General features: G+C 52.0%; 2 protein-coding genes across 3 annotated transcripts; one reads left to right on the top strand and one right to left on the bottom strand.

Annotated features, from left to right (window-relative positions):
- Positions 1–101: 101 nt before the first annotated feature.
- Positions 102–2,475, top strand: Tmem125 (transmembrane protein 125). Of its 2 annotated transcripts, XM_015987615.3 has the most exons (3): positions 102–222; positions 690–824; positions 1,067–2,475. In XM_015987615.3, exon 3 carries the CDS (start codon positions 1,211–1,213, stop codon positions 1,862–1,864), a length of 654 nt encoding a protein of 217 aa, XP_015843101.3. In that variant the 5' UTR covers positions 102–222; positions 690–824; positions 1,067–1,210; the 3' UTR covers positions 1,865–2,475. The 2 variants fall into 2 exon arrangements, with proteins under 2 accessions (XP_015843101.3, XP_076421038.1); XM_076564923.1 differs by lacking the exon at positions 690–824 and having other exon boundaries at positions 127–222.
- Positions 2,476–14,154: 11,679 nt separating this feature from the next.
- C2H1orf210 (chromosome 2 C1orf210 homolog) lies at positions 14,155–17,790 on the bottom strand. The gene is made up of 4 exons (XM_015987623.3): positions 17,764–17,790; positions 17,139–17,484; positions 15,081–15,188; positions 14,155–14,974 (listed from the first exon to the last, which is right to left on the bottom strand). The coding sequence occupies exons 1-4, from the start codon at positions 17,788–17,790 to the stop codon at positions 14,658–14,660; spliced, it is 798 nt and encodes a 265-aa protein (XP_015843109.3). The 3' UTR covers positions 14,155–14,657.
- Positions 17,791–19,925: the final 2,135 nt, after the last annotated feature.

Genomic DNA, 19,925 nt, shown 5'->3' with positions numbered 1-19,925 from the left:
GAAGCTGGGCTCCTGGCCGGCAGCGCGAGCTTTATTTTTACCTGGTGTGAGTCATGCTGCCTGTCCTCTAGGGAACAGGTTAAATGAGTAACACTGTTAGATCCCTCCCCACATTCCCACGGTGGGAAGGACTAGGCTGAGGTTCAAATCCAGAGCCCTCCTTGGCTGCCTTAGCGAACATGTGGAGGGTAGAGCCGGGGTAGACCAGTGCGGAGCAATCAGGTCAGTGAGGGAGGGGGAAGCCGGGTCTGGGCGAGAACTGAGGACCGACCGGATCGAGACATGCTTAGAGGCGGCGAGAGGCAGCCCCTGAGGGCCCGGATGGGAACAGCCAAGGGAGTTGAGGAGCCCTGGGTGGGCTGAGGGATGGTTGTATCATCTTGAGGAAGCAACACAGGAGAAACAGGTTAGGGTACGATGAGGAACTCGGGTTGGGCCCTGTTGCATCAGAGATGTCTTTGGCCCAGCAGGAAGATCAGCACGGGAAAGAGAAGTCTGGAGCCTGCATTTTTTTTTTTTATTGCCAGACCGAGATGGAGTCGGATTAGAGGAAGAAGTGTGTTAGGGGTCAGGTGCTAACCCACAGAGAAGGAAGGATACAGCCCTAGGAGAGAAAGGTCAGGGTCAGCCTGCTGGTTCCAGAAGGGTTAAGTCACCAGCCTCCCCTCCCCACAACTCCTCCCATCCAGGACCCAGCAGTGACAGCTGAGGCCATGTGAGTGTGGGATCCTGAATGAGGCTTTATCTCTGACTGTCCGGCCCATCATCCACTGTGGCACCAGCTCCCTCCGACAGCCTGGATGGAGACAGCCAGAGCTAGAGAGGTCAGGGGCTGGGCAAGGGGATTCCTTGAAGGGGAGGGGGGAACCCCGTGATGATGGCGTGAACTCTGCTGGGGTCAGGGGAGGTGCTTTCCCAAGGTGCAGTGCTGGGGTTGCCGCCTTCAGGAGCAGGTCCTGCGGACCCTGGCAAAGATTCTCGGGGCTCTTCCCTAAGACATCCAGGTGAGACTGTGAGTAAGGGCCAGATGGGTGGGAAATACCATGTGGTCCTTCCTGTCCTGCAGGTGATGGTAACCATAGCCCGGACCGAGAGGAGGAGACTGGGCCTCTAGCTGCCAAGCCAACCAGGGGATGGAGACACCGGGCCACGATAAACATCCTCGGAGCCCTAACACTGATCTTCTAACCTAACCTTGCCTGACCAAGCCATGTCCCAAGAAGCCTCGGTGGACAGGGGGCTGCCCCCAGAGGTCCTGGCAGAGCAGGTGGAGCTATGGTGGTCCCAGCAGCCCCGGCGCTCCTTGCTCTGTTTCTCCGTGGCCGTGGGCCTTGTGGCTGGCTGCGGGGCAGGCGGTGTGGCACTGCTGTCCTCTACCAGCAGCCGCTCTGGCGAATGGCGACTAGCTGTGGGCACCGTGCTCTGCCTGCTGGCCCTGCTGGTTCTGGTGAAGCAGCTGATGAGCTCGGCAGTGCAGGATATGAACTGTATACGCCAGGCCCAGCACGTGGCCCTGCTGCGCAGCGGCGGAGGGGCCGACGCCGCCGTGGTATTGGTCAGTGGCTTTGTGCTGCTGGTCACCGGCCTGACCCTGGCTGGGCTGGCTGCTGCCCCGGCTCCAGCTCGGCCGCTGGCTGCCATGCTGTCTGTGGGCATCACCCTGGCTTCCTTAGGCTCAGTCTTGTTGCTGGGTTTGCTGCTGTATCAGGTGGGTGTGAGTGGACACTGCCCCCCGATCTGTGTGGCTGCACCCTCCACCCCAAATGGCCGCCGTGGTAACAGCAGCAGCATCTTTAGCATCTCGGGACAGTTGTCCTCTGGCCAGCGTCACGAGACCACCTCCAGCATTGCCAGCCTCATCTGACGGAGATGGAGCCCTTCTTCCCATGAACCTGACTCAGTGTCCCCAGAACCTGGGACGTGCACAGGTGCGTGCATATATGTGTGCCCCCCGCCGTGGGATTGCACGCATGTATGTGATTAAGAGTTCATGTGCACCCACACATCCACACCATGAGAAGGTGAGTGATGGATGCCTCCTTGGGACTGAATGCTTGTGTCTGAGGACTGTCATGCTCTCTGCTTTGTTCTGGGGTCTCTGGGCACATCTGGAATTCCTGAAGATTTGACCTGTATTTCTAAGACCCTACAACTCCAGCCTTGCCCTATGACATCATCCAGGGTCTGCACACAAGTGACCATTGCATACCCATGAATAGACCAGTGATTGTTCTTCAGAGAGAGTGACTTTTGGCAAAGCAGAGGGAAATGGCTCCCTGATGAGATGGACCTGGACCGGAAATGCCTTTGAGCTTATAACCTAGCAGCTGGGGCCTGGGTGAGGTGACTTAGCCTCTCTTGCCTCAGTTCTTAGAAGAGTGTTGCCATTGATTTGTTAGGATTAAATGCTATCCTCAATGAGATGACTGGAGTCCTGGCAAATGTGCAATAAAAAGGTGACTACAGTTGTCTTCACCTCACCGGCTCACCTCAGAGACCCTCACTCCCCACTCCCACAGCCCACTCACTTCAGGCTATGGTGCCATGATGTTGTCTTTAGCCAGACCTGGGGCTTCTTTTCTCATGTGAGAAGGGGGGAGGGACAAGAGAATTCCACAGGTTTGGGAAGACCAGGGGAGAGTGGGAAGACCCAGGGAGAGTGGGGGACCCGGGGAGAGTGGGAAGACCCGGGGAGAGAGGGGAATCCAGTCCTTCACATTTGTTCACTTGCTAAGTCAAAGGGAGATTTAGCCACCGGAATTGGTGACTGATTCTCTAGAAATGTGCCCCCTACCCTATATAGTCTGCCTACTGTGATTCCCTGAGGGATGGCTTGGAGGGTGTGTCTTCCTCCCCTACCTGGGAAACAAGGACAGCCTGCAATCCGTGTGGTCGCTGTACCAGTTGGCCCGCTTCTGGGTTCCAGGCAGGAAGAGGTGTTCAAGCCCTTCTCAGGCAGAAAGTTACTTCCTGCTTGGAGTCACTGTGGAAGGGATCTCTCTTCCTGTGGAATGCATTTCCAGGTAACAGGAACATAGGTAACCGCTTTTACCACTTCCTGCTACACAAAGTGCAGATTCTGTGAAGACACCAGAGACCTGCCTCCTAAAAGATGCTGATGCAGGAGAAACTTCAAGTAGGAGAAGGGATGCTATAAAGCAGCATTTCTCAACCTGTGGGTCACAACCCATTTGGGGGTCGAGCGAACTTTTCACAGCGGTCACATATCAGATATGCTGCATGTCAGATATTTACGTTATGATTTATAACAGTAGCAAAATTATGGTTATGAAGTAGCCAAGAAATAACTTGGGGGGGGACGGTCACTACAACGTGAGGAACTGTATTAAAGGGGCGCAGCATTAGGAAGGTTGAGTACCACTGCTATAAAGGATTTACTAATAAACTCGCTTGGGAAATATTAAGTTACACAAAGTAGAATTTAGCTAAGGAGCGTTGCCTCCAATATAAAGCTTAGCAGTACAATTTGAAGATAAGTAGTACTTTAACCAGGCTTCTTAGAAACTGTAAGAAAGAAAATTCTGTATCACACTTGAAGTTTAGGTTTGCTAAGAAAGTTTCTGCTAATATTTATTCACCAAGATTGACCTATAATTAGGCTCCATTCCCATAATAGAAGGAGACAACCTTGATTGACCACCGGCTGTTAGACCCATCCCCATAGCAAAGAACGGGCCTCTTCGGGGCAGCTCACGTGGGCAGGCCAGGCCACAACCACCAGTAAGTCCTGGTCTGCCATTGAGCCCCCTGTGCCCTCTCAGGAGAGGCATACGTCTGCCAAGTGGACAAGATGGAACTCGTAATGACTTAACAGCGGAGCTTTCAGTAGACAGGGCAAACCGTGTCTCCTGGAGAGATGCAGGGCTGGTGGACAAGGGGAAGGGGGCTACAGACTGAGAGAAGGGCAAGGTGGGCAGAGCCAGGGGAGGAAGACAGCACATGCCCCAGAATGCCAGAACAACAGAAACCCATCTTCTGGATGTTCCATGGGGCTTCATCCCTCCGCACATTCAAAATGGGATCACTGCGGTCTACCTTGGGGGTTTCTACATCTGTCTGGTCTGAAGGTGCCACCAATCACTCTGCATCCCAGTCAGAGACCTCATCATGGTCCCAGACATTGGAGGCGCTTTCATTGTCTCCTCCCCAAGGCCAGTAACAATACATCTCCTCTGAGCCCCTCATAGACATCTGCTTGACAACACGCACCTCCACACTCTTCAGAAGGGACCTCTTTGTGTTTGTCCTGGTTGTGTAGCTTTATCCACACTCCTCAAGTCCACCTCTGTCACAGACACACATATGAGCCAGAGTGATCATCATAAAACTAAAATGAAAAAAATATCTACCTTAAAATCTTTAACTTAAAATTTTTCCTAATGCCACGTGGTCTTGTTCTCTCTGCCTCCTGGACCGGCCCCACCCAACTATTTCCATACACTTTCAACATTCTCTCACCCGTCCCAGCGTTTGTCCTGTTTTCCATCCTCATCCTTGAAGACCCCATTCTCTGGGAAGCCACGTTCTCTAGAGAGCCCTCCCTGACCCTGTCCCTTAAATTGGTGACTTGCTCTTTTTTGAAGCCCAAAGCATCCTCAGCTGCCGATGCTAACCCAGAGCTCATGATGTGCCTGGAGAGACTCAGTCAGGGTCAAGCTCCTCCCTGCAGAGAGTTTTGGTTTTGGTTGTCTACTGATCCCTGTCCCCCACATGGACCTAATGTGCAGCCTAACATGCAGCAGGTGCTTTTGTTGAGACCGAAGCGCTGCGGCTTGGGCAGATGGCAATGTATGCACAAGGTCAGCGAGACCCACCCTTAGCCGGCAAGGGAAGTAGAGCCAGGGCACACCTGGCTCGGAGCCTTTCCCTCCTGAGGCCTTCAACTCTCTCCCTGAGAAATCTTCCTGGGTTCCCAAGAGATGCAGTCCCAGGCCAACTCCTGGGAGGCAAGGGACCACAGGACATCCTTCCACCTGGAATAAGCGAGGGAGGGGTCCCTTTTCCTGCTGGCTGAGACAGGCCTCATCTCTCTTCAATATTTCTTTTAAGAAATTAAAGGAGGGTTGGGGATTTAGCTCAGTGGTAGAGTGCTTGCCTAGCAAGTGCAAGGCCCTGGGTTCAGTCCTCAGCTCTGGGCAGGTAGGGGGCGGGGAAGAAATTGAAGGAGTTCAGAAACACAGAGGCTTGGAAAACAGGAAGGGGGCACACAGCTTAGACATCTCACTGAGCATGTGGCAATGGTGTCAGCCTCCCAGGGAAGGCTGTGAGGGAGAGAACACAGCGCGTGCCCCAGATGGCCTGCTCCATAAGGCTGTAGAGGTCGGCCATCGACCCACCCGACCATGATGTGAGGCAAGTAATGCAGCCAGCCAGCAGTACATCTACTGCCTCCAGCACCAAAGCAGGCCTGCAGCCCGTCCTTGCCCGCCACTGCCTTGTTTCAAACATTTCACTCAGCCTCTGCTAAGCCGCATCACCAGCAGCAGCCCACTAGCTTCTCTGCTCTCTCCAAAGCTGTCTCTTCTTGAAGACACTCGGAACTGTCTTCACCTCCCTTGAGTTTTGGTTAAGACTCTGTGGTCCACTCTCGCCCTTTGTCAGGTTCCTTCACCCCTGCTTTCGGTAAAACCTCCTCGGCAGATGAACCCACCCTCCCTCTGCATCCCCTGCCCCTACCTCCTACCCCACCCAACACCCTGCAGAGAACAGTCCTTGGAGAAATCTGCCCTGGATGCACCTCCCACCCCAGGCTCCACAGCTGACTCAGCCCCCTGCCACTGCACAAACACACTACAAGAGATTACGGGAGGCAGCCGCTCGCTCTTCCTCCCTTTTGAGAGCCCAGGGAGGAATTTAGACTTTGTCCTCAAGACACTGAAAAACATGAAAAGATTTTAATCAGGGGGACTGTGGCTCCAGTTAGTTAGCCGGCTTGGCTCCTCTGTGGAGGTGGAGATTAGCCTGGGGAGGAAAAGAAGAAATGGGTAAATATCCCAGAAGTGCTGAGTTGAGGTCTCAGCTGACCCTGGGGGATGAGGGTTGGGAAGAGGAGCCCAGACAGGAAAGCAAAGGGCCTTAGCAATTTCGAGACAGCAGAGAGGGTGTATGAGGCTGAAGAAAGGTAAGGACGAAGGCCAGAGAGGGGGTGCCAAGGCGAGGGCTTCAGGGGTCTCTTAACAGGTGGGCCACTTTCTTTTTTTTCTTCCTTCCTTGCTTGCTTTTTTTCTTTCTTTTTTGGTTTGTTTGTTTGTTTTTTGAGACAGGGTTTCTCTGTGTAGCTTTGACACCTTTCCTGGAATTCACTCGGTAGCCTAGGCTGGCCTCGAACTCACAGAGATCCGTCTGCCTCTGCCTCCCAAGTGCTGGAATTAAAGGCATGCGCCACTACCACCCGGCATGGGCCACTTTCTTATGGCTGAGAGGAAGCTAGGGAAGGGCTGTTTCAAGTTTGGTAGTATGCATATGTGTTTTGCATCCGTGTGTGAAAGGATGCATGTGTACATGTGTACACGTGAACATGGGGATATTTGGTTGACATTGGGTGCCTTCCTCCATCTCTCTCCACCTTATAAATTGAGGAAGGGTCTACCCCTGAGCTTGGAGGTTGCTAGTCTGGTCAGCAGCTTGACTTGGAGACTCCCTGACTCCACTGAGCACCGGGGATCCAAACTCTAGTGCTTAGCCTTGCATGGCAAACACTTTCCACTGAAGCCGTCTCCCAGGCCGTAGTGAGGATTTTGAATGAAGAAATGGCCTGCTCAGAACTGTGTGTTCAGGTGAGCACATGTCTGCAGATAGTGGATTGCAATGGGCAGAAGTGGAGCCAGGGAACTAGTTAAGAAATCAAGGCACAGTCCAGATGTAAGGTACTGGGACTTAGAGGCTGGTCGGATAAAGCTGCAGGATGCAAGGGATGCTGGGAAAGTAGGACCCACAGAGGAACCCAGATGGGAGAGATGTGGTTGACTAAGCAGTGATCACCTCAAGATGCAAGATAGATAGAAGTCAGCCTTGGAGCAGCCAAGGCAGGCAGCCCCAGGGCACAAGGTGGATAGATGGGGGGGGGGGGTTGTTACTCCTTTTGGTAAAGATAAAGAAGAGTGTGATGAAGGTGAGTTTGTGGGTTTGAAGCAGAAAACTGGGGGAGTCCCTGGCCAATGGCCATTCTCCCTGTAAGGTGGAGGCCGTTTTAAAGGGTTGCTATGGAGGAGGGAGGGACTGACCATCGATTCAAAATAGGATATAAAGAACAACAGACCCTCCAGCTGGGCCAGCTCGGAGACCCTAAAGCAGGATGTAAAGACTACATGGTGTTGGTCTCTCTAGCCTGAGGGACTTCCTTGCTAACAGAGCATGCCCAGAATGCTATTATTACCTTTTCACCTAGTAAACTTTTCAACATTGGGGAGCCTTAAATCTCTCTACATATTCTTGCATCTTATACATCTTTTTAGAATAGGATAGACTGAGTTCTCATCGGGCATGGCTGGAGGCCAGGCTGCGGGCATGGGGAGGGGTTGTTGGCTGTGGGCTGGAGTTTCACTGGGACATTCGATGGTGAAGATGATGGACAGGGAAACTGCTGTGCTGGGGAGAGGTCGACATGATGGATCTCAAAGTCCAAACTTGGGCACAAAGAGAACCAAAGGGAGTTGGGGCGGGGAGATGCAGAGGCAGGCAGATCTCTGTAAGTTCAAGGCCCTCTTGATCTACATGGCAAGTTCCAGGCCAGTCAAGGCTACATAGTAAGACTCTGTCTCAGAAAGAAAGAAAGAAAGAAAGAAAGAAAGAAAGAAAGAAAGAAAGAAAGAAAGAAAGAAAGAAAGAAAGAAAGAAAGAAAGAAAGAGAGGAAGAAAGAGAGAAAGAAAATAAATATCCAAACTGGCATTGAGCAAAACACCTGCAGCAGGTAAGGTAGAGAAAGAAACGTGATACCCTCCCTCCCGGGGCTGCAGTCAAGCTCTACGTCCTCATGCACGTTTCCTAGACATCTGGACACTGTGAGAATGTTCTCTAGAAACTGCCCCTTCTGGTCTAGTCACATCCTACACAAGACCCCAGACCGCCTGGTCGCCCTAGAGGAGCTTCCTTCAGGCACCAGGAAGCCTCCACACACACCCTCAGGCTCAGTGCCCTGGATGTAATCCTGGAAGTCGCCCTGGTAAGGCTTGCCAGTTTTCCCATGCCATCCTGTTCTCCCAACCTGGAGCATATACCCTGAATCTCCTGGGCCTACATGCCCTGGCCAAGTACGGAAGGCCAAGTAGGGATGCCCCCACCAAGAGTATTCTTCTCCGAGTCTGCATTATTCATACTTCCAGGTGAGATTATGGGTCATGGCATGGGTTGCTGGATGCAGCCAGCAAGTAGCAGCTAAGATGTTTGAGCCTTAGCCTGTCGGTCTGTTCAGTAGGGTTGTCTGTCCAGCAGAGCTGCTGGGAGAAGTACAATACTGATGCTGTTCTTGCTATTCATTTTAACGTTTGTACAGCATTGGAGGTTTTCATCTAAACCTTTGCTGTCCTCACCGGATCTTCTGAGTCCTTCCTAGGAAGCCGCCTTTCAAATCTCCAGCAAGAAGCGAATGACAAGGGAAGAGACTTAGCAAGCTCCTCCCCGAGAATGAACGCTGGCTACCTATTGTAGGGAACTATTGTGGAGTGCCAATCATCAGGGATCTACTTAGCACTTACTCTTAGCTTTACATATAGAATTCAGTCTCACCAACAATATGAAGTGAATACCATTACAATATCCATCTTACTGAGAATTGGAACAGAGAGGTTCAATAGCTTGCCCAAGGTCACACAGCATCTCAGTGTCAGAACTTGGATTTGAATTAACCTGTGCTCTCAAATCACTGCTAGGATGCTGTTAAGAAGGGTGTGTGTGTGTGTGTGTGTGTGTGTGTGTGTGTGTGTGTGTGTGTGTGTGTTTATGCATGCATGGGTGCACATGTGTGCTCCTTTGTGTGGGGAACAGAGATCAGTCTCAAGCGTCCTCAAGAGTCATTCACCATGAGTTTTGGGACAGTGTCTCTATTGGCCTGATGTTTGCAGAGTAGAATCGGTTGGTTGGACAGCGATTCCCAGGGATCCACCTGTCTCCGCCTCTCCCGTGCTGGGATTACAAGCGTGTGCCACCATGCCCAGCTTTTTATGTTTTTTGAGATGCAGACTTAAACATGAGGTCTTGGTGTTGGTGCAGTAAGCTCTACTGAATAAGCTTTCTCCCCAGCCTGGGAGTTTCTTAAACTCTTCCACGGCTTTCACAACCCCTCCCTCACACAGCATAAGAGACACGGTTATGCCTTTGAAGGCAGCCAAGAAGCTAGGTTCTCCTCCAGAACCAGGTCTCATCTGGAGGCTCTGGGGCATGGCAAGTAGTGGCCACTGGTGAGGAGTGGGCAGTGGCAAGCTGGGGGCAGGACCTGAAGCCAGAAGAGGCCGGATGAGAAAGAGGGGGTCCGGTTAACGGTATGATTCTCTCTCTGGTTCAGCACCTTTGTCCCTCGGAGCCTATGACCCAGGTCAAGTTTCCCCCCTGCGCCTGGAACCAAGCATGCGGAACACAGGAACCGATTGCCCCCAGAGAATCCAGTGAGGCCCTAGGACAGGGTCCAAGGTTCTGTGACTTCAGGGTCTTGCTCAGCCAGGCCTGGCATCCCACAACAGGTTCTGAGAGGAAGCCAGGCTTGGGGAACCTGAGTGCTTCGGGCAGGAAAAACAACTGCTAATTTTGAATCAGGCACTTACCACCTCCTGGCTCCTCAGGAATTCCAACCCATGTCCTGAAGCCTATGTAAGGATGCGGGCAGTTGACCTACTCTCAGGCCCAGAACTACACTCAGGGCAGTGCCTCCTCAAAGAGGCTGAGGGGAGGGAGGAGGTCAAACCATGCTTACAGCGTGTTAGAAGCCGGGATGTGTCCATAGCCCCTTGGGCCCACTCTTCGGGAGGCCTCCTTCAGGGTCTCAGGCTTCGGAAGCCTGTGTTCTTCCCAAGTCTTCAAGAGTCAAAGCATCTCTGAACTCGGGAACAGCTGACAACTCAGAGCCCATGAGCCGGACTTCTCTCCTCTAGCTCCTCCTCCCCACTCCAGGCCAACCCCTGCAACGTGCCTGCCAGACACCCCTCCTCAGCTCCTCCTCTCCGTTGCCCTCTCCCACAATTTCATACATTGCTACTCTCTAGGACCACACTGCTGACGCCTCCAAGCCCGAGTCCCCAGGCTGCACGGCGCTCAGGTGAACCCTCTGTCCTGGGTATTCCCCCTGGAAATCCTTCCTCTGACAAGGAATGGCCATTCCCCAACCTGCTTTCCTGTTACTGTAGCCAGATGCCAAGCCAGACACCAGGGCAGCTCCCCAGATTCGGTGTCAGAGACTTGGGTCAACTCTGCCCCTTCCTGCTCCTGGAGTCTATGCCGGGCCCTAAGTCTCATCAAGCACTGGTCTCTCGTCCGGCTCCCTCTCTGCCCTGCAACCACAATGCCTTAAGTTATTTATTTTACCAGTTTGTCCGTGTGTGTGCTGGGACACGGCACTCGTAGGGAGGTCAGAGGACAACTCTGTGGGGCTGGTTCTCTCCTTCCTCCTTTGCGTGGGTTCCAGGGTTTGAACTCAGGTCATCATCGGGTTTGCGTCCTACTTGCATGAGTCAAGTACCCTGAACAGTTGTCTCACTAGGCTTCCAAGGGCTTGTCTATCATAATTCTATCATTTTGAAGAAGAAAAAAGACACAGATGAGCCTCAGCTGTTCTAAACTGGATCTCTCTCTCTCTCTCTCTCTCTCTCTCTCTCTCTCTCTCTCTCTCTCTCTCTCTGCGCTTCTGAGGCCCTAACCAGTATTGTCCACTAAAACAAGAAATCCATGGGAGTCTGCTTAAGGAGTATTAGGGAATTTATTAAGTTATAAATTGAAGAAACACACTCACAAATACAGAACCGAGTAGGCAGCTGAAGTCAGTCGTCCGTTGATCTGACCAGGAGCGAATCCACCTGGCAGTTGAATCACACCAGGAAGAAGGGAGCTGGGACCTCGAGAAGCCTCTTCCCTTTCTTTTAAGAAGTTGAGTACACTGGCAAGAAGCACCACCTCCTTCAGGCCATATAGCCCAAGGTCATGGGCGGAGCAAATATCGCTCCAGTCCACTCCAGCTTCAGGCTGATTAGGGACTCTCAGACACGCACTGTGGCCCATCTGAAATCCCTGCCTTTCTCAAGCCCCTCCCTGCATCAGCCACTTCCTCCACCCCCATTTCCTTCTCTGAGGACTTTCCCTTCAAAGGCTCACTGGGTGGACACAGGCAGGAGAGCTACCTGACTTGTGAGGATGGCCCCTTGTCTGGGACAAACAGACAACACCTCCCCACACCCAATCTCATGTGTGCTACAGGACCCTGCCCCTTGCATCCCCCAAGTCTTAGCTGATTAGATCAGTGGTGAATTCATGACCAAGTTGGACCAGTGTCTTGCCTGATTCCTTGGAACTTAGACTCCTCAAGGTTTTGGAAGTTCGAGGAGAGTCAGTCACATCAACGTCCCTTTAAATGACAGAGCATTACAGATACAATGCCAGCCACTAGCCACAAGGCTAGGACAACCTGCTTCCTGCCTCCTAAATCAGCTGTCCCTTTGATTCTATGCCAGGATCCTTTTCCCCAGACTCCTTTCTACTGCTTATAATGAAAGAAGCTTAATTCAAGCTCCTCCCCTCTCAAGCTCCTCCCCTCAAGCTCCTCCCCCTCAAGCTCCTCCCCTCTCAAGCTCCTCCCCTCTCAAGGTGGCCTGTATGAGCCATCCTTCCCTCCCAGTCACTTTGTTGTTTTGTTTTGTTCGTTTTGTTTTGGTTACAGATGTGCCACTGCGTGTGTGTACAGGTCAGGGGACTGCTCTTTGGAGTCAGTTTTTCCGTTAGACCAGTGGTTCTCAAGATGCAGGTCACTACCCCTTGGCATCATATATCAGGTATCTACATTACAATTCGTAACAGCAACAAAATTACAGTTATGAGATAGCAACAAAATAAATTTATGGTCGGGGGTCCCCACAGCATGAGGAACTGTGTTAAAGGGTCGCAGCATTAGGGAGGTTGAGAACCACTGCGCAGGACCTGTACAAGGCTCAAATTCCGCCTGTCAGGCTCACACAGCAAACACTTTCCATTCTGGACCGTCTTGTGGGCCTCACAGTTTCCTTCCTTCCTTCCTTCCTTCCTTCCTTCCTTCCTTCCTTCCTTCCTTCCTTCCTTCCTTCCTTCCTTCCTTCCTTCCTTTCTTTCTTTCTTTCTTTCTTTCCTTTCTCTCTCTCTCTCTCTCTCTCTCTCTCTCTCTCTCTCTCTCTCTCTCTCTTTCTTTTTTGGTTTCTCGAGACGACGTCTTTCTACATTAGCCCTGGCTGTCTTAGAACTCACTGTGAAGACCAGGCTGGCCTCAAAGTCAGAGATCCACCTGCCTTCACCCCCAAATTCTGGGATTAAAGGCATGCACCAGCACACCCGGCCTTCCCATCACTAAGATTCTTGATGACTCCTCCACATTTGCCTCCATTTCCACACCTTTCTACATTCACTCCTCAGTCATTCAACAAATGCCACTGTCCCTTGGAACCTTGTACCACAGAACCAAAATCCATATACATAAGCACCTTATACAAAATGGTACAATATTCACATATACCCCATGCATATTCTCCCATCTACTTTAAATCATCTCTGAAGTATTTCTCATTCTTAAATTTTGTTTTGTTTTGTTTTGTTTTTTTAGACAGGGTGTCTCTGCGCAGCCCTGTCTATCCTAGAACTCTCTGTAGACCAGGCTGGCCTCTAACTCCAAGATCGGCCTACTTCTGCCTTCCAAATGCTAGGATTAAAGGCGTGTACCACCATTGCTGGCTTTAATTTTAATTTTGGGTGTATGGATGTTTTACCTGCACAAGTCTGTGCACCTCCAGTGCATGCAATTCTAGAAGAGGCCAGAAGCAGGTGTTGGATCCCCTGGAATTGGAGTTACACATGGCTGTGAGCTGCCATATGAGTGCTGAGAACTGAATCTGGATCTTCTGGAAGAGCAGTAAGTAGTCTTAACCCCTGAGCCGTCTCTTCAGCTCCACTTTGACTCTTAATAGAATGCGCCTTCACATCGCTCCATCTTCATGGACAAAACAGCGGTGCATGGCAAATTCAAAGCTTAATTATTTGGATCTCTGTGGACATCTTCACCAGATATTTTCCTCCAAGGTGGCCGAGTCTGTGAATGCAAAACCCTTGGATGTGAAGGGCTGAGTGTGTTCATTTAAGATCACCTTGAGTGAGAATCTGAGATGACAGAATAAGACAGAACCTGAAGCCTCCGAGAGCTCATGGTCTGCTCCAGCTGTCTCAGGATTAAAATGATACTGGAGAGGGAGAGTTGCTGGGAGTCATTTTTCTTCAGGGGTGTAGTTACTATGACAACACCCATGATCCAGGTACTAATCCTACATCTACACACATACAACCATTTACAACATTAAATCCACTGGCTTATAAAAAAAAAAAAAAAAAAAAAAGGAAGGTGACGTGGTGGGAGAGTGTCAGAGGGAGTAGCAGGGGGTGAGCAGGGGAGTGGGGTGAATAGAACCAATATCCATGACACACATGTATGAAATTGTCAGTTATCTTTATGTTCTTTTATATTGATTTATCTTGTGCCTGGGCACAAGCGAGCCACCACACACGTATGAAAGTCAGAAGACGTTTGGGAGTCAGTTCTCTCCCTTCTACCATGTGGCTCCTGGGCATGAAACTCAGGTTGTCAGCCTTGGCAACAAAGCCTCTTCTGAGCCATCTCACTGGCCTAGCAAAAATTATTTTAAGCCGGGCACTGGTGGCACACGCCTTTAATCCCAGCACTCGGGAGGCAGAGGCAGGTGGATCTCTGTGAGTTTGAGGCCAGAGGGGTCTACAGAGTGACCAGGACAGCAGGGCTACAAAGGGAAACTCTGTCTTGGGGGGCAAGCAGATCATTTTAGTAAAATAAACTGTGACCAGCGAGATATTCGTTGGCGGTACCTGGAGGAGAGGGATTCTGGGCAGTGTCTTCCAGCTATGAGCAATGCGTTTAGAATCAGAGAAAATGTAAAAGGAATGACTTCTTATGTTAATCCAAAATGAAAATAGGTTTATTAATTCCTGTGAAAAACATGACATATTAAAACCAAGTCACATACTTAATTTTGACATGAAAATTTTTTTCAGTAAGAAATTTGGCACGGCCTTCTGCTGGGGCGTGTGTGAAATCCCGGGACGTGTAGGTCAGGGCTGCCATCGTGATGAAGGGCAAAGCGGCCCTGGCAGGGGGGTGACTACAGTAAAAACTTAAAGTAGCGGGGAGAGAGGCAAGGCAAGGAAATCAAGAGGCCTGCTCCCGGGGCCTTTCCCCACATTCATACACCGTCAGGGTTTATCCTGGGGCGGCAGGGAGCCACCCGAAGAGTTACTGAGAAACAGAATTGTCACTTTGGCGACTAGTATCGGAAAACAGAGTCCTGGTCAAGCTTTCCGTACTGGCCACTTCTGACCCTGAGGCTTGAGGCATCACTGTCTTTCAAGTGCCGGGCATGGAGGGAAGTAGGGGGGTGTCCAAAGATGGGGCTCACAGAGCGAAGTGGTCCCGGCTGCCCGCTGTGTCCATCTCGCCGGCCCCGGGCTGAATGTAATTGTCCTCGATGAAGCCGTCGTCATCGTCGTCTTCACCCACCTGTGGGTGGTTCCCGCTCCTCGCTCCCGACAGTGGGCGGTGCTGATAGCTGGCACGGTACTTGCGGCAGAGGTGGCACTTGGCAGCAAGCGCGATGAGTAGAGAGAGGACCACCGCCCCCAGCACAACCCCCACCAGCACGGGCCACGCCCGGCCCCCGGTGCCCAGTCCAGGGGCCATGGTTGGTGCGGTATAATACTCTGAGGACTCGGCTGCACGGAAAGAGACAGGGTTACAAAAGGTCCCCAGATGGGGCTCCCCGGGCGAAACTGAAGGGACCCGATCCAACCTCAACCACCATGCCTCTCTACCACTCACTTTGGTTTGCTCCTGTCATGGAGAGGCCTGAGGACATTGGTGAGCCTTGGCCTCTGTCAGAAAAATCCAGGGATACCCCAGGCTCCAGGCAGCCCTGGGGCACAAGTCCTGAAAAATACAGAGGTGCAGGGGTCAGGGTTAGGGTGCTGAGGACAGGACCATTGCCCACACCACTGGTCCATGGAAGAGAACAGGAGCTGCCATGAAATGAGGCCAGCTCTAAAAGGGGCAGACACAGGAGGTTCTAATGCCCTTAGTAAGCACACCTTAGGATTTAGGTACTAGCACTGTGCTCACAAAATCCCACTACGTAAGTATGAACACTATCTCTGCCTTATTAATGAGAGCACAGAGGCCCCCAAATGGAAAATGACGCAACCGAGGCCCCAGAGTTTGAACTCAGATCTCTGACACCAGAGCGTAGTCTGGTACATTGCTTGGCAAGCTGATAGGAGTCAGGACAGAAGCCGCTGAATAGCAACTGTGGGGTGCTATCCAGCTCTGGAGTGGACCCCGGAACAGTAGGTCGTCCTCAGACAGTCAGGGCACCCTGCCTCTCCTCTCCTGTGTCAGGATCCCCCCCTACCATACACCCCTGTCCTTCCAGTGCCCTGTCCACTCACCCCTACCCACAGGGGTCCCACACTCTGCCACCACAGTGGGGCTTATACTAAGAACAATTGCAGAGGACCACCTGAGTAGAAAAAGCTCACGACGAGGGTCATGGCGCTCAGGGCGGGGAAACCCTGGGGGAGGAGCATCTGAGCTAAGGGAGTAGCTGGAGAAGATCACATGTATAGGATTAGGCTTGGACACCTCCGAGGGAGGTCAACAGTGTATGGGGAGACGCACATGACCCTGAAGCATGGCCGGGAAAGGAAGAGCAAGACAGCTGAGGCTGGGCAGTGTCCGTGAGAGGACGGCGAGAGTCAGAGGTGTCCCTGGGCAGAGTGGCCAGGCAAGAGACTGAAGCACCCAGCTTAGGGGTGTATTCAGCCACACTGGCTCCTCTGTGTGACACCCCAAAGGATGCCCTCACTCGTGACGTACCCACCTCTTTCTCCAGTAACTCAGCCCTCCTTCCCACCCTCCGCCACAGCCGTGTCCAAGCTACCGACACATTGTCCTTGGAGACGCAGTCCCCAGCCAAGATCTCCTAACAGGTGTGTAACCACCGCCAATCCACTTCCCAGAGCCAACTCCGAGCCCATCACCCGAGGAAACTCCTTCACTGCTCCCCACAGGCCAAATATGTCCTGTTCTTGGTTGGGGGACTCAAAAGCCATCATGGGGCCCTCAGGCCACAGAGCCCCACCCTACACACACACACACACACACACACACACACACACACACACACACACACCTCATCTACCCCTCAGCTCTCTGAGTTTTCATCCTTCATTGCCAAACCAGCCCTCCCTGCAGGTGAGGTTACTCCAGGGTCCATAGGTGGCCTCTGCCTCCTCAGCATCCAGTCAGAACTGGCCACCACCGGCCCCACACACTTCCCTGAGGCAGAGGACTCCGGGAGACCGGCTGGGGGCAGGGAGAAGCTGGGCTTCAGCGCACAGCTTGTGGAGTGAATGAAGGCGGTGAGGAGAGAAGTACCTGGGGGGGGGGGGGAGGCAAGCCTCAGGAAGGAGCCATCCCTGCTTCATTCATTCATTTGCAAGCAGTCTTAGGTTATCTTCTGTGGCCCTCTCCCTAGGCACTCAGTACTCAAGAAACAAGAGTTTGTTATACCTTGCAGTGAGTTCAGTTAGGCTTTTCAAAGGTTTTACACCTGCTCCCTTCCTCCCCCGCCCTGCCCTGGAATACTTTCCAAAGATACACACGAAGTCACTTTCCAAATGCCCCTGAACTCACAGCCCATCCCCCTCCAGCTGTCACTTCTGGACCCACAACACAGCAATACACAGCCCTCCTGATCTGCACAGACACACACGCCCCCAGCTGGATCTAGTTTCTCTGCTGCACACAGGAGCCCTTGTGGATCAGAAGAGACCAGAGTACCCGTTCCCACACCCCCAAGGTCTCCCCCCTCTCGGCTCCCACCTTCAGACACTGTGCACAGCCCGTGGAGGTGGCTTCCGGCTGGGACTGCTGAACCTGGACAGGTGGGCGGGCCAGAGCAGAAGCTTGACTCTCCGGGAACTGTAGCGGGGTGGGCGGGGCGGAAGTGCAGGTGAAGGCAAGGCGGGGCCGCAACCGGGATTTGCAGCGCCCTCAGCAGGGAAGACTCATCTGACACCTCACCAAGTACTGAGGGGGAGCAGGCTTGCTCCCTCCTCCAATATTGTGGATTAGTGCAACTGGAGTGCAGAAGGGTCCAGCCTGTCCCTTCAGAGACAGAACAGACCTCAGCAGGCACCGCTACCAGCCCTGATAAACAAATGGATTTCTAGTGCCGGTACAAAGTCCAAAGTTGAAGCTGGGAGTTTTACAGGCCTGCGAAGGCAATGAGCCAGATGGTTCTATGGGGCGAGAGCAATGAGCTGTCTTCCCAGGCAGAGCCTGAGGGACCAAGCTTGTGCCAAACTTCCCTGCAAAGTGCTAGCACATGGTGTGTGTGTGTGTGTGTGTGTGTGTGTGTGTGTGTGTGTGTGTGTGTGGTCCAAAACTTCATCTGAGTCCCATGGTTCCCTTGACCCCACCTCCCCGGCCCTTAGCTTCCCTTTACCTTTGATCCTTCGGACTGGTGCCCCATTGTCCTTCAAGATACAGCCCAGGGGTCACCTCTATGCTGTCCAGCACAGCTTAGGACACCCCTGGTATCGGTGTTTCTCAGGATCTTGGCCTTATTCCTGCTTAGGCTGTCTCCTCTATCTACCTGGATGTTCTCCCAGGGTGGAAGACAGCCTCTGAGGTTCTCTGGGCTTTTTGTACTCAGCATAGTACCCGGAGCTGGACAGGATCAATAGATAATTTAAGGAGAAAGGATTGCCTGTGCAATGGTTACTGGGGAGCGGGTGTGCCAGGATCCAGGACCAGTGGGGCACAGCTGGAGAGAGGGCTTCCCAGAGGCGCTGCAAAGTGGATGATAAGGTTCTGAGATGTCCTCAGTTTACTGGCACAGGGCTGAGCTGGAAGGAAGGACAGCAGGCGTGGGAAGGGTTAATAAGTTACAGGCTAGGGGCCTACAAGAGCAAACATCTGCTTTACCTTCTGGAATATGTGTTAAAACATTGAGGGGCAGACATCCTGCTTGCAGCCCTAAGCTTATCCAGATACAATGGTTACTTCTCCGTGCAGACAACCTGCCTATCCCAAAGCCTTTCCCAGTTGGGAGTAATATCCCTCCCCTCTTACCTACAGTCAGTGTGGATTCAATGCCTTAAATTAAATGCCTGTCTTTTTGTTGTTGTTGTTTGTTTTTGCTTTTTGACACAGAGTTTCTCTGTGTAACAGTCCTGGCTGTCCTGGAACTCACTCTGTAGACCAGGCTGGCCTTGAACTCACAGAGATCAGCCTGCTTCTGCCTCCCAAATGCTGGGATTAAAGGCGAGCTCCATAGCTCGGCTTTAAATGCCTGTCTTAATCTTCATTATGAAGTGCTGTGGCTTTTTAGCTCACATAGGCTTTTCTTCTCCCCTGCCCATCCCCACCCCAACTGCTACCTAGTATGGCTGGTAGGGGGTGTGGCAACCTGTCATAAGTCCTTTGGGGCTAGCATCTGCAACAGATCACTCAGCTGTTTCCTTTCCAAGATGTCTTGGTCTCAGAAGGTTTTGGTTGCTGTTGCTTTGTTTTGGGATATGCCTGTATGTTTAATTTTATTTTGAGACAGGGTCTCTCTGTGTGACCTAGGCTGCTCGTTATGAGTGGAGGCTGGCCTTGAACTCACAGAGATCCACCTGTTTCTGCTTCCTAAGCATTGGGGTTAAAGGCATGTGCCACCACACTCAGCCTGTCTCCAGAGTATTCATTTTGTTTTGCTTTGTTTTAGCAGGGGCATGGTGAAACTGTCTAAAGTATAGACGTCTGTATGCAGGGCCTGGAGTGCCTTAGGCTGGAGTCCCGGGAACAGCCCTTTTGCCATGTTACTCTTCCCATATCACTCTGCCCCTTCCCACTCAACACTGTGCTCCAGCTCTGCTCACCTTCCAATGCCCAGACCCTGCAGTGAACCCTTTTCCTACGCTCTGCACACTCTGACCCTGGCTTCCCCACCGACACTTCCAACTCCTGCCCCACGTCTATCTCCAGCTTCTCCCCAGAAAATTATTCCTCTTAGGCTCTTCACTTTGAGGGTCCCAGCCCTTTAGACCAAACTCCCCCGCCACTCCCTGATCTGGGTGATGCATCCTCTTCTCCCCTCTGTAGAAGAATTGCTGAACAGTCTTATTAAATAAAAAAAAATAACTTGGAAGCCAGGTATTGGGGTGAATTCTGAAAGATCAGAGAAGCAGAACAAGCCATAGCTAACCTCACCTCACCAACTTCTCAGCCAATCCTGTTTCCTCAAACTGGAAGCCTCTGAGTCCTCATCCAAATGGATCTCAGCTGAACTGCTGCTAAAAGCTTAAAAGCGCCTAGTTCCTGGTGGTCCTCATGCCTTATATACCTTTCTGCTTCCTGCCATCACTTTCTGGGATTAAAGGCATGTGTCTTTCCCAAGCAAGACATGAGATCTCAAGTGCTGGGATTAAAGGCGTGTGTCACCATGCCTGGTTGTTTCCAGTGTGGCTTTGAACTCACAGAGATCCCGAAGGATTTCTGCCTCCCAAGTGATAGGATTAAAGGCATGTGTGCCACCATTTTCTGGCCTCTATGTCTATCTAGTGGCTCTTCTGTTCTCTGACCCCAGGTAAGCTTATTAGGGTGCACAATAAACTGGGGGAC

Source organism: Peromyscus maniculatus, chromosome 2, assembly GCF_049852395.1.
Source record: "Peromyscus maniculatus bairdii isolate BWxNUB_F1_BW_parent chromosome 2, HU_Pman_BW_mat_3.1, whole genome shotgun sequence".
Lineage (NCBI taxonomy): Eukaryota > Metazoa > Chordata > Mammalia > Rodentia > Cricetidae > Peromyscus > Peromyscus maniculatus.
The sequence above is the reverse complement of the archived record's forward strand: the minus strand, read 5'-3'. Positions and strand labels throughout refer to the sequence as shown.

Coding starts and splice junctions, on each gene's coding strand:
- C2H1orf210 (XM_015987623.3), bottom strand. CDS start 17,790: ATGGGGCACCAGTCCGAAGGATCAAAG. Junction 17,485..17,763: donor ACCAGTCCGAAGGATCAAAG/GTAAAGGGAAGC, acceptor TACCGGCACTAG/AAATCCATTTGTTTATCAGG. Junction 14,975..15,080: donor CATGACAGGAGCAAACCAAA/GTGAGTGGTAGA, acceptor CTTTCCGTGCAG/CCGAGTCCTCAGAGTATTAT.
- Tmem125 (XM_015987615.3), top strand. CDS start 1,211: ATGTCCCAAGAAGCCTCGGTGGACAGGGGGCTGCCCCCAGAGGTCCTG.